Genomic DNA, 12,926 nt, shown 5'->3' with positions numbered 1-12,926 from the left:
ATCCCCTGTACTTTGTATAATTTCAAGCACATAGTAGTAGGTATTTAATAAGAAACTATTGACCTATGATCTCATGCTTAAAGCTTTTTCCTAATTTCCTCCAATCTATTATTGTTCCTCTCAAACTACTTTCTTTTAACTACTTTGTACATATTTGTATTTAGTCATTTTAAACTTGCTGTCTCCTCCATTAGAATAGGAATGTAATAAATACTTGCTAAGTTGAAGATGAGGACTATCTAGTCTTATTTAGCCCCAACATAGTACAGACATATAGTAAGTACTTAATAAATGCATTTTTATTTTTTGCTTCAAAATCACCAAATCATCATAGAATCATGAAACTGAGTCAAATTCTTCACAGATCTTCAAGCTAGAAGGAAAATCATTTAACTAATAGGCTCCAATCTTCAGATACACTGAGATAAATCAGTTGTCCAGAGTCAGATAGGAAAAAAGTTCCCCCAAAGCACCCATCTCTCTCCAAAATCACCCATCTTGGTAAAGATTTTTGTTAAAGATACCATAGAAGTGCAATCCAAACACAAAACTGGATCACAAGCCAAGGGCCCTAAGAAAGAGCCTGCCATAAAAAGATTGGGGAATAGTTAGGAACCTTTGGAGTAGAGCAGAGATAAACACAGAGGAGGCTAGTGAAGTCCTAAAAGAGGAAGAAGGGCTAACCCAAAACGGGAGCACAAAGGCTCACGATGCAACTCTAGGCAAAACACTTCAAAAGAGCTAATCTTTGATTGGTACTTAAAAGTTTTCAGGTCCCTTTACATACATTATGCCATTTAGACTTCAAAACAACCATATGAGGTAGGTATTAGAATTATTATTATACCCATCTACAGACGAGTGAATTGAGACATGGATAAGGTTAAGTAATCAGCCCACGGACTCAAAACTACTAAGTATCAGCAGAAAAGTTTGAACCCAGGTTTTTCTGACTCCAAATTTTTGACTGAATTAGTAGTCAACTGGGTGGCTCAATGGATAGAGTGCCAACTTTGGAGTCAGGATTCATATTTCTGGATACAAATCTGGCCACAGACACCTTACTAGCTGTGTGAGCCTGCACAAGTCACTTAATCCTGTTTGCCTCAGTTTCCTCATATGTAAAATGAGCTGAAGAAGGAAATGGGAAACCACTCCAGTGTCTCTGCCAAGAAAACCCCAAATGGGGTTGTTACAAAGAGCTTCACATGACTGAAAAAATGACTGACCAACTAAACTCACTGGTTTATTATGAGGATCAAATAAGATATGAATATTTTGAAAAAGAAAGCAATATAGGAATTTAAAAGTCATCATCATAATATTTTATTTATTCTTAGAAATGAAATCATAAGATCATAGACCTGAAAGGAGTTCAATATATCATTTTATGGAAAAGGAAACTGAGGGCTAGAGAGATTAAATGATTATACAGATTGGATTGCAACAGAGCCAGGGTTTTAATCTTACCAATTCCACTTTTATCAGTCTTTTTCCAGCCACCACAGAGGAATGAATTTTCCAGGTTGCATAAATTTAATCATTAAAGTTATAAATACTTTTATTTTCTATATTTTTAATGAACAATTTTCTAAAGTATAAGACTGAGTCCTCCATCTCAGCCTCACTTCATTGATTCACTATCACATCAAGGTGACTCTCCGTGGCTGTAGTCTACACCAGTAGAGTACCTTGTGGCCTACCTGTTGGGTTCTAGATTTGGAACCTGGTCGCCCTAGGATGGAATGATGTAGGAGTGTGGGCAAGTTCTATCACCTGGGTTTCCTAGGGGATTGGATTTAGATGGCTCTTAAGGTTACCTCCAACTCTAAGTCTACAATCATTCACTGTTAACCTTGCAATGACAGGCAAAATCTAGGCAGATCTTGAGAAAGTTGGGTAGCTCCAGGCCTTGTATACCACCTATAAGACACCACAGGAAAGAGTCCCATAGAAATCATTTATAATCTGCTTCATATGGAGGGAACTTCCACAGTGATGAAATCACAGATCTACCAGGGAAAAACAATATATGTCAAGTTGCCAAAAAGAAAAAGTTCTGAGGACCTAGCCACAAATTATACATCAGTCACCTGAAGACCAGCCAGAATGAACTCATAGATTCATCTCTGAGAAAATGAATTATTTGACCAGTCATTCTCAAAGACAATCAATGAAGTTAATGGCAGGTTATGATGGTCAGTGCAGGGGGATGTCTACCCCATTTCCTCAAAGTATTAAAGAATGTTACCTGATCCAGTTAACACAAACTAGCCTGGACATCATTTAACCTTTTCTACTAATAATAATTAAAGTTCAGCATTATAAACATTTTATTGGGTTATAATTAATATGGTAGTGCCCTCAGAGATAAACTCAATCAACACCTCAGTGCCAGTCAGAATTCCTGACTGGATCTTTTAAATTTATTAAAACAAAAAACAAACCAAAAAAAAAAAAAAAAAAAAAAAAAAAACATGTTCCTAAAACAATTAGCCCAAGACTTCTATGCTTTTCTAGATTTTTAAGGAGGAAAGAATTTTATTTTGGTTTTATGGAAAGGGTGAGGAAGAGTAGTTGGGTTTGTACATATTTTGTTTTGTCTGTCTGCAATCTCCCCTTTTACGGTTAACTGTAAATTTTCTTTACCATCTACTGCTCACAAATCTCCCTTACAGCTGCACTTTTATCTACTGTCTACTATAATCCAGCAAGAACAGAGGGGTTGCCAAGGGAAACCAATTAATCCAACTTACTAAAATGAAAAAAACTTTAATACTTAAATTAGAAGGCTCTAACTTCATCTTCTTACTCCCTCTTCCCTTTATATAGCTCCTACTGGTCAGTAGAACATAAGCTCCTTGACAGCAGGGTCTGATTTAGTTTTCCATATTTCTTATTCTCTGCACACAAAACACAATCTTGTACATACGTTCTTTTATAAATTCATCCTGTACACTGTGACATATTTAACTTGTATAGGACTGCTTGCCATCTGGGGGAAGGGGTAAAGGGAGGGAGGGGAGAAGTCGGAACAGAAGTGAGTGCAAGGGATAATGTTGTAAAACAACTACCTGGGCATGGGCTCTGTCAATAAAAAGTTATAATAAATAAATAAAAATAAATAAATTCATCCTGGACTGGATTTAAGTTATATATCATGATGGGATGATGAGACATCACTTTACTGTCATCATTAGTGACCCCAGCTTGATTTGCTTTATTTATGGTAATAGCAAATGCCATTTAGATGCTTAGGTGCATCAAAGTCTCAAGCAGTCCACAGGGACAACTCAGAGTGGGAGTAAGTAGATTGGAAATCTTTCCTGATGAGTGAAATAGACATTCTTAGAGATGTTAGTGATAATAAAGACATCAATGATTACAATGTCAGCTAACGTGTATACAAATAACATTTTAATATTTATGAAGAACTTTACATATAACATCTCATTTAATCCTCACAACATTAGCAATCATCTCTATTTTCAATTCTAACTCCCCTTTTACAAATAAGGAAACTGAGCCTCCTACATAGACCCAGAAGGTATTAATTTATAACTGTCCAAAAGACACAGGGCACATGAATAAAGACCTGTCAGCCTCCAAGTTAGGAAGGTCGAAGTTCATATCTTGCCTCTGATACATACTGACTGTGATTTCCAAATCACTTAGCCTTCCAGTGCCCTAGAACACTCTGTAAAACTCTTAGATTTCAGAAAAAGTGCCAATCTGCACTGGCAAAGAGATTTCCTTCCTGGGAGCTCCTCATACCAATAAAATTACAACTGAGTTTAGAAAACATTACAGACTGGTTGGTAATGATGATGCAAACATGAGCTTGCAGATTTTTTTTAAATCATTTTTTGGTCATTAATGTTATCTTCCCAGATTCCTTTTCTGCCTGTTTTCTTCCCGGAATTAGCTCCCCTGGGAGGAAGAGGAAGGAACACTTTATCCACATATCTGAGAGTGACAATAATCGACATCAGGTGAGCATGGCTAAAGGTATTCACCCTGGAAACCAGTTCTCCTCCTTTCCATCCCCAGGAGACAGCTCCTTGGCGAGGGTCAGCTGCAGTAAAAGCAAGCCCAATTGTTCCAAGAACGATATAACCTTTGGGGAAGAGCTAGGACAAGGGCCAAGGAGCAAGATGATCCCTGAGCAGCAACAACAGCAGCAGCCTGAGGTTGTCCAAAGGCATCTAGGTGCACGGCTAGTTTCCTTTCTAAATCTGCTTTCCAAAGGAGAAAATACTTTTAAAAGGGCTTAGGCACAGTGCTTGGTGACCAGCAGGTGCTATATCCACATTGATCTGTTCCTTCCCCTTCCCCCCACTCTCAATCTGTCCAGAGAAACTTCAATAAGAAAGTCTTGACAACTGAACGCAACACTTAGAGAGAATGTGGACCTAGTGCTAATGATTGCAAGTCTGGAAGGAGGAACTTTCTAGAGTGAGCATCTATTTTCATTATAATAAATACAAGGAGTTAAATGAGCCCCATTCTAAACTGAAGACGTAAGTGGGTACCCAACAGTAACAGACAAGTGCCTGGAATACTCAATTTGACATCCCCGTCCCAATTACGTGTGAAATTCTGTACCAAGTTGTTTAAAACTGTTGATAAAGAAAGCTCTCTTTCTTCTCCCCCTGCTCAGATATACTTTCCTTTCACAAAGATGTAGTGAATTCACTGTTATTTTTAAGGATCCATGATTTCACTGGCACAGGGATTTCCTAATGGAGGAAACTCTGTACTTCCAATGCAGGTCAGTAGCTTTTGGGTGACTTTGCCCAGATCCACACAGACACAACCTGTCTGATGCCCCCTCCATCTAAAGATTCAGCTACACAGGTCTACTCCCAAAGTGCTCAAACCAATAAGATCTCCCATTTCTGTGACTCTCCTGGGACTGCTCTGCCCCCTTTCCCTGCCTTCCTTCAAAACTGAGCTCAAATCCCATCTTCTGCTTCTCCAAATAGTGAAAATCTACTTCATTTCTTTCAATTTATTCCTGGTTCTTCAGAAAGGGTTGGGTATGAAAGAAAAGGAGAATTATTTCTGGGCAGCTCTTGCCATGGAGAATTCAGGTGGTATCAGAGCATCAAGCTTGAATCAGGAAGATTTTTCTTCCTCATTTCAAATCTGACCTCAGACACCTACTAGTTGTGTGAACCTGGGCAAATCACTTCACTCTGTTTGCCTCAATTTCCTCACCTGTAAAATGAGCTGGAAGAAATGGCAAACTGCTGTTTGGTAATGTGCTAATACCTAATACCTATAAGGTAATGTGCTGATAGAAGGTGCTTCCTAAGTACTTAATAATGTAAGGTAATAGCTGACAGAAGGTGATAATGACAAAGGAAGGATCCAGGCAAAATCCTAAAAATAAGAGTGAGGAAAGAAAGGTTTCATGGAAAAGATGATGCTTGATTTAGACATGGAAGGAAAAAGGGATTTTCAGCCAACTCATACCATCACAGAGGGAATCAGGGAAAGCCTCTAAGGATATACAAAGGCAGAACAGGAGAAGACAAGGTCAGAAATCATTACTAATACAATTAGCAGGGAAATGCAGAGGGCGTGAAGGCATATAGATTCAAGGGCAACAGGGAATAGAGTCAAATGATGAGAAATGATACAAGAGCAGATCTAAAAATGCTTGTTTACATTTTATTTTATAGGCAATAGGAATAGGGAAGGATTTGGAGAAAGGCAGGGACACAGTAAAATTTATTAGGAAGATTACTTGAACATGCATGTGAAAGATAAAAGGCAGGAAAATAATCCAAAAATGTAGGTGAAGGGTAACAAAACCTAACTTAACCACATCCATTTGTTTGTGTAGAATTCACCCAATATCTTTTTCTCTTAATCGACCTACACCCTGATATTCTCAACAAAAGGTAACCTAATGAGAAGGAAAATATTAATTTTAGTTGCTGAGACATCATGCTTCAATTAAAAAACTCCCTTTTGGTTTAGTTATAAAGAGCCTGCTGTAAGAATTATGAAAAACTATTTCTGAAAAAACGGAGAAAATCTCTATAAATGGGAGATAGAGCAAAATAAGTGGGACCAGGGAACAATTTAAAAATTAACAACAAAACTGTAAAAAACAAACAGGTTTGAAAGATTTAAGAACTCTAATCAACAAAATGATCAGTTATGATTCCAGAAGACTGGTGATACAATGCACACACACACACACACACACACACACACACACACACACAGAGTCACACATTCCCCCCACCCTCAACATGGGATGGAAGTGGAAGAAAGAAAAAAATATTTTCATTAATTGAAACAAATAAAATTTTAAAAAGACAGAAGGAGCTGAATTCTACATTGGTCTACCCATGTCCACATTCATTCAGCCAAAATGAACTACAAGCTGTCCTCTAAATTCTTTATGACCTGTCCTACATTTACACAAGCTGTCCCCATGCCTGAAAGACATTCTACTCACTTCTTCATCTCTGCCTTAGAATCCTTTTTCTGCCCTTAAGTTTCATCTTTAGGGAAAATGACCCATGTGTGCAAAAATGTTGGCAGCAGCTCTTTTTGTGGCAGCAAATAATTAGAAAATTAATAGATGCCCATCAATTGGGGAATGGCTGAAAAAGTTATGTCATATGAAGGAAATGGAATATTAATGTTCTATAAAAAATGAAGAATAAGCTGATTTCAGAAAGACCTAAACAGATTTGTACAAAGTGATGCTGAGTAAAACAAACAGAACCAGTAATTCACTGTACACAATAACAGCCATAATGTGCAATGATTAACTATGAAAGATTGGGTTCTTCTCAGAAGTTCAATGATTTAAAGCAATCCCAATAGACTTTGGGCAGAAAATGCCATCTGCACCCAGAAAAAGAACTAAGAAGACTGAATGTAAATCAATACATGCTATGTTCACTTCTTTTTTCTGTTTTTCTTTTTTTAATCTCTCCCATTTTTCCCTTTTGCTCTCATTTTTCTCTCCCAATATGAATCATAAAGCGATGTATATTAAAAATAAACAAATTTATTAGAGAAAAAAAAAAGAATGTGCAATGATCAACAATGAAAGACTTGGTTCTTCTTGGGAGATCAGTGATCCAAAGCAATTCCAACAGATTTTGGATAAAAAGTGCCATATGCATCCAGGAAAAAAAAAAAAAAAAAAAAAACTACAGAGATTGAATGTAAATCAACACATACTTTAAAAAAATAAAAAGTTTCATCTTAGGTACCACTGCTTCCAGGAAGCCTTCCAGGATCCCTCAACTTATAAGTGTTCTGTCTTTTTTCAATTTCTTTTGTACTATTACATATTTGCTAACATGTCACATCCCCACTAGTAGAATATAAGCTTCATGAAGGCATGAACTATTTGCTGTGTTTTTTATTCTCGACACCAGCACAGTTATCTAGCACAGAGGAAGGCATTCAAAAATACCTTTCTACTTTTATTCTTTGTTGGAAAGAATATATCATTTTTATTTAATTAAATAAATATTATAAAAATAAATAATATTAAGATTATTAAGAAGAATATTTAAAGAATGGGAAAGGGACAAGGGAAAGAAATACAGGGAAATGTAGGTGATTAAAAAAAAGATATTTGGTTTTGGGTTTGGTTTTTTTTTTTTTTTTTTACTGAGTCAATTGGGGTTAAGTGACTTGCCCAGGGTCACATAGCTAGGAAGATTTGAACTCAGGTTCTCCAGACTTCAGGGCTGGTGCTCTATTCTCTGCACCACCTAGCTGCCCCAAGATATTTGCTTTTAAAAAAAAATTAATTTTAAAAAGTATTTAATTGAATTTAGTGTTAAAGCATAGTTGCTCAGTAGAAATTAGAAAAGGATAGAGTTTGGCTGTTCAGTTCAAATAAGATTTGCAAGAAAAAAGGAATGTAGGTACATACACAAATATATGAACACACACACACATATATATATATCATTTAAAACAGTCATTTTACTGAAATGCCCTATTGCTAAAGTACTAAATGTGCTAAAGTACATTAAATAATCCTATTGTTCCCCAAAGGCATAAAAAATAGTTATATATCAAATTTTTAAAAACCGGAGATATGCAACTAAGGCCAGTCTCTGAATGAATACAGAATAATAGAAGAGGCTTAATGTGCGTGTATGTGTGTGTGTGTGTGTGTGTGTGTGTGTGTGTGTGTGTTGTGCATGAGCTCACACACCCTCTTCCAAGCCTCTCAGTGTCAAAATCTGGTCACGTAGCAGAGAAAGCTCATGCTGCTCCTCGAACCAAAAGTGAGCTCTGCTTCCCATCTGCCCGTGACAGCAGAAAAGGAGCCTTGAGGGATGAGTCTTGGCTCTCCTTCATGTTCCTGATGTAAGTGGAAAAGTCAGTGACAGACTGAAAAGGAAGGGGCACTAGAAAAGCCCCCTACTCGGAAAAACGCATTACCAGCTGAGATCTGACACTTTAAAACTAATGATTATTTTCCTTTGGCTTCAACATCACCCTCTGCCCTTTTAAAATTTAAATGTTCTTTGATTAGGGAAAAGTATTAAATCCCTAGCCCTTTAGTGAGAATGAGCTCACTTTTTCTACGCCTCTGAGGAGGGACCAGGGTAACATTCTGAGCCCTGGGTCCTGCTGGGAAGCAGTGAACAGGAATTAAGAGCCATCATTGAATCCTTATAGAATCCTTCTTTGTTCAAGATGCACCTTTTCCAAGAAGCTTTTCCTGGTTCCCTACCCCCACAGTACCTTCCAATTAGCCACATGTGTTTATTTGTATTGGTTTTCTCTGAGTTTATTCTGTACATACTTATTATAATTCTGTATATACCTGTTTCTTCCCCAAGAGGGAAAAAAAAAACAAAAAAAAACAGGATTCAAACCCAATTCTCTTGAATCTGAATCTAGAATTCTTTCTATCATACCATATGGTGCTATCTGTGTTTAGATGCTAGCCCTGACCTTCACAGGGCTTTGAACAAATCATTTAATCTCTACTATTCAGTTTGCTTGCCTAAAAAGTCAGCCAGATGACCTCTGGGATCCCTTACAGCGCAAAATCTATGACCTTATATTCACTGTCCCATTCACAATTTTGCCACTGACTGACCCTATTCCTATGTCCTCTTTCTACACAATTCCTGTACAAATAAACCCAAGGAAAACAATGAATGTAGAGAGCCTATAAAAAATTCACAGCCCCCAAGTCTAGAGAGGTCCAAGGCACTACACAAAGAAAAGATTTCTCTTTTATCCACAGAGCTTCAAAGAAGCACCCACAGACACTAACTATCATTGTTCTTACAGAATATCAGAAAAAGTGGAAAGATGGTTGGCTTTACCTCCTAAGACATTCTGAAATCACCCCCTTTACCCCCAAACACAAGCAATCCAATGTGGAATATTAGATTCTTGAGCATGGCTTGGCAGGCCAGTTCTAATACCAAATCCAGGTTTTAGAAAGGGAGTCCTTAGCAGAGAGTAGCCACCAAAATAACTTGCGCCTCAACAATGCAACCCCTCTTTAAAAACTTTGGTTTCCTTATCTACAAATGAGCTGGTTGAACTCCTTTCCAAGTTTAAATATCTCATCCTATTACTGTTGTAGATTTTAGAGGTAAGGACTTTAAATCTGATTTCATTTCTTTTACTTTGCTGCAATTGTTGAGCTTAAAAAAGAAAAAGATTCAAAGGAAGATGTTGGATATTTAAGAATTTTTATTTTTAAGATTGCATCTCTCTAATTAATTCACTCATGGGCCCTATCCCATTCTAATGGACATGGAAGCTTTGACAAGGTCCATCTCCAAACTGGGATGGCTTGCCCCTGCCTGATGGTTCCAGCTTTTGGGAAGCTCACTATATTCACGCCAAACAGTATGGATGCTTTTCAGCTTAGCTCATCACAGTGCAGAACTCCAGAGCCCAAGACATCCTCCAGCATCAGTTTTTCCCAGTAGCATTATTATAGGTTTATAGGTACATGTTACCATATCCACTTCTTGAAGACTTTAAAGGATTGTCCTTAAGAAGGGGAGATTAGTCTTGTTCACCTTGATCCCAGAGGGAAAAATGAGGAACAATAAGAAGTTGCAAAGAAGCAAATTTCTGCTTGATGTTAAGAAATAACTTCCTAATAATTGGAGCTGTCCAAAAATGGAATGAGCCACTTCTGGATATACTTAATTTCCTTCTTGTTGGAGATGTTCAAGCAAAAGAATGATGACAGCCTGCTTATGTTGGAAAAGGGTTTGCTACTCAGACTAGACAGCCATTCAAGATACATGCAACTCTGAAATTCTGTGCTTCCAAGAAAAGAACTTTGGCTCGTGCAGACAGGCTTACAGAGAAGAATTACAGGCTCTACAAGGCACTGATATGGAAAAGCATCCATTGTCCCCAACAATCACCTTCCATTTTAAGATTACAGCCAGGTTTCTCCTCCTCCTCTAAGATGATTCCCTAATTGCTTATTAGAGCAAACTCCATTGAATGGTAGAATCCGAACGGTCCAGGTCAACTCTGAACTACACCCTGGGTAATGTCATCAGTCCCTATGGCTTCACACAAACACACCAGGCACCTCGACCAACAGGGAGGCTGGCAGAGTCAGACCTTTGGGCTCTGGCTCCCCTGGCACTTCCTGAAGGGCTGACACACTGGCAGAGTGCTACTCACCCACACTGCTGAGAGAACTGCTGCTTTCTGAGTCCGAGGGCATGATGGACAAGACACTGTAAGTGGATCCTGGGAATGAAAGGGGAGACAAATTATTAGAACCCTAATTTGTCCCTCCTCCGACTGACTTTTTGCCTCCCTTATCAGTTGACCAGAGTACAACCAATCAAATTAGGCAGCCACTGCTTCCACCTGCTTCCCATCTCCTTAATCTTTAACCTCTCACAATCTGGCTTCTGCTCCCACCATTCCTCTGGAACTGCTCTCTCTCAAAGGTCACCAAACAAATCTCCTCATCGTCATCACCAAACCTTGAGTCTTCCCCTCCTTGACCCTCCAGTGTTTAACAGTCTCCTCCTTCTGTCCTTTTCTGCCTTACCAGACAAAGAATTAACTTGATTATTCCTAACTCTTTGTCCACTACTATTTACCTCTTGGCTCTACTTCCTTTTTCCATCCCTTGGATAGTGAAGAATCTATCCTGGCTCCTCTTCTCTCCCTATACTTTCTCCCATGGCGATCTTATCCAGTCCCAAAGCTTCAAGGGTAAATTCTAAGTCATCCAACTTCTTCCTTCCATCAGGCTACCAATCTATGGGTTAGCTCTGCCTGAATGTAAAACAGGCAGGAGGGAGAATGATGGAAGACAATGGAAGTAACAGATACAGGTTCCACGACCAGCTCTGTCCCTAATTGGGTTGTACCACCTCAAACAGAGCAGAGGTTCCTAATCTTTTTTATGCCATGGATTCCTTTGGGCAGTATTGGACTCCTTCTCAGAATAATGCATGTAAATTAAAATGTAAAATAAAGAACAAAGGATTACAACCAATCATATAAATATGGCTATCCAAATATTAGTAAAAAAAAATTGACAGATCTCAGGAAAAGATGCTCTTTCTTAGTGCCTGTTTCCTCACCTGTACAGAGGGAGCTAAGAAATGTAGTGGATGGAACGCCTAATAAAATGCCAGTACACTGCTTTTGGTGTACCACTTTTAGCAACTATGCGGCACAATGGAGGGAGCACTAGGCCTAGAATTAGGAGGACTTGAATTCCAATCCTGCCTCAGACATTTCCCAGCGGTATGATCCTGAGCAAATCACTCTATCACTGTACATCTATTTCCTGATCTACAAAATGGAGATAATAGCCTTCCCTCACAAGATTATTGTAAGAATCAATGAGATAATACTTATAAAACACTTAGCACAGTGTCTAGCACATAGTGAACAATTAATAAGTGTTTGTTTCAACCTAAAATGAGTATATTGTCCCGGATGTTCTCTTAAGGTCCTTTCCCATCCACAAACACTATAAATCCACATCCAAAATTAAATTTACTCCCACCTCCTGAAGAAATCAAACTACCTTCTTCTGAAAGCATAAGAATCATATGATCCCAGTCCCTCCCTTCAAGAACTCTAGATAAACACATAAAAACTAAGGCACTTTAATTCACTTCTCTGTCCTTTTACACCACAAATGCAAGTTACACATAAACTAATCCACACAAAAGGGTTCCTACCATTATGAGATTTTTTTTTTCCTTCAAGGTAAGACTATGCCCACCATTCCATGAAACAGTTCAGATTATGCAGGTATTCTGTATTCACTGTTTCCTAAATCTGTTTTCATACTGCACTTTTAAAACAAAGGGCTAAAGCACTGTGGTAATAACAGGAAACATTCTGAAATAGCACAGTAACTAGCATTCGTGTTTTCAAAGTCAAGCCTCATCTAAGCCTGATGGTGGTAAGTTCCAGGTGTATTATTTTACAGATGACAAAACTGAGGCTCTGAAGAACTAAGTGAAAGACAGGTGGGGCAGCCAATATATGTTAGCAGGGAGATTTGAACCTAGGGCTTTCTTCTGACTGCAAAAATATGGCAGGCTACAAATTAGATGGAGGCAGTTCATTAGCTGGCTTATTTCCAAAATCAGAAAAATGGAAAGAAATATCACACAAAAACACCCTCTCTAGTGAACAAAATTTTGTTTACACAAATTGTAATGGATGATAGAAACCTGGCTGTGAACTTCACTTGGCAAATGACGTGCTACTTTTTTTCATTATTTACATGCACAAAGCACCCGTCTTTCAGTAAGCCACCTTCCTTTCAAGCTCTCCAAAGCACTTCTTTCCCCCTTCCCACACCAAGTTCATTAAACTTGGGAAGTACCCCCCCTTTCCCCTTCTCCCTCCTACGGCCCTTCCTCACTCCTCCTCTCTGGAGACAGCTGAGTCAATTT

General features: G+C 38.3%; 1 protein-coding gene across 5 annotated transcripts in view; it reads right to left on the bottom strand.

The window, feature by feature from the left end:
• The window catches only part of DLG5 (discs large MAGUK scaffold protein 5), a 153,500-nt gene that overhangs the window by 77,602 nt on the left and 62,972 nt on the right, over positions 1 to 12,926 (bottom strand). For 3 of the 5 annotated variants that reach the window (XM_031956410.1, XM_012553933.3, XM_031956412.1), the window contains exon 2: positions 10,672 to 10,740. The exons of the other annotated variants lie outside the window; for them this stretch is intronic. In XM_031956410.1, the coding sequence (XP_031812270.1) occupies positions 10,672 to 10,740 (69 nt within the window). The remainder of the gene's footprint in view (positions 1 to 10,671; positions 10,741 to 12,926) is intronic. 5 annotated transcript variants of the gene reach the window in all.

The sequence above is a fragment of the Sarcophilus harrisii genome, chromosome 2 (genome assembly GCF_902635505.1).
Source record: "Sarcophilus harrisii chromosome 2, mSarHar1.11, whole genome shotgun sequence".
Lineage (NCBI taxonomy): Eukaryota > Metazoa > Chordata > Mammalia > Dasyuromorphia > Dasyuridae > Sarcophilus > Sarcophilus harrisii.
Note: the sequence above shows the minus strand (reverse complement) of the source record. Positions and strands in the feature narration are given on the sequence as shown.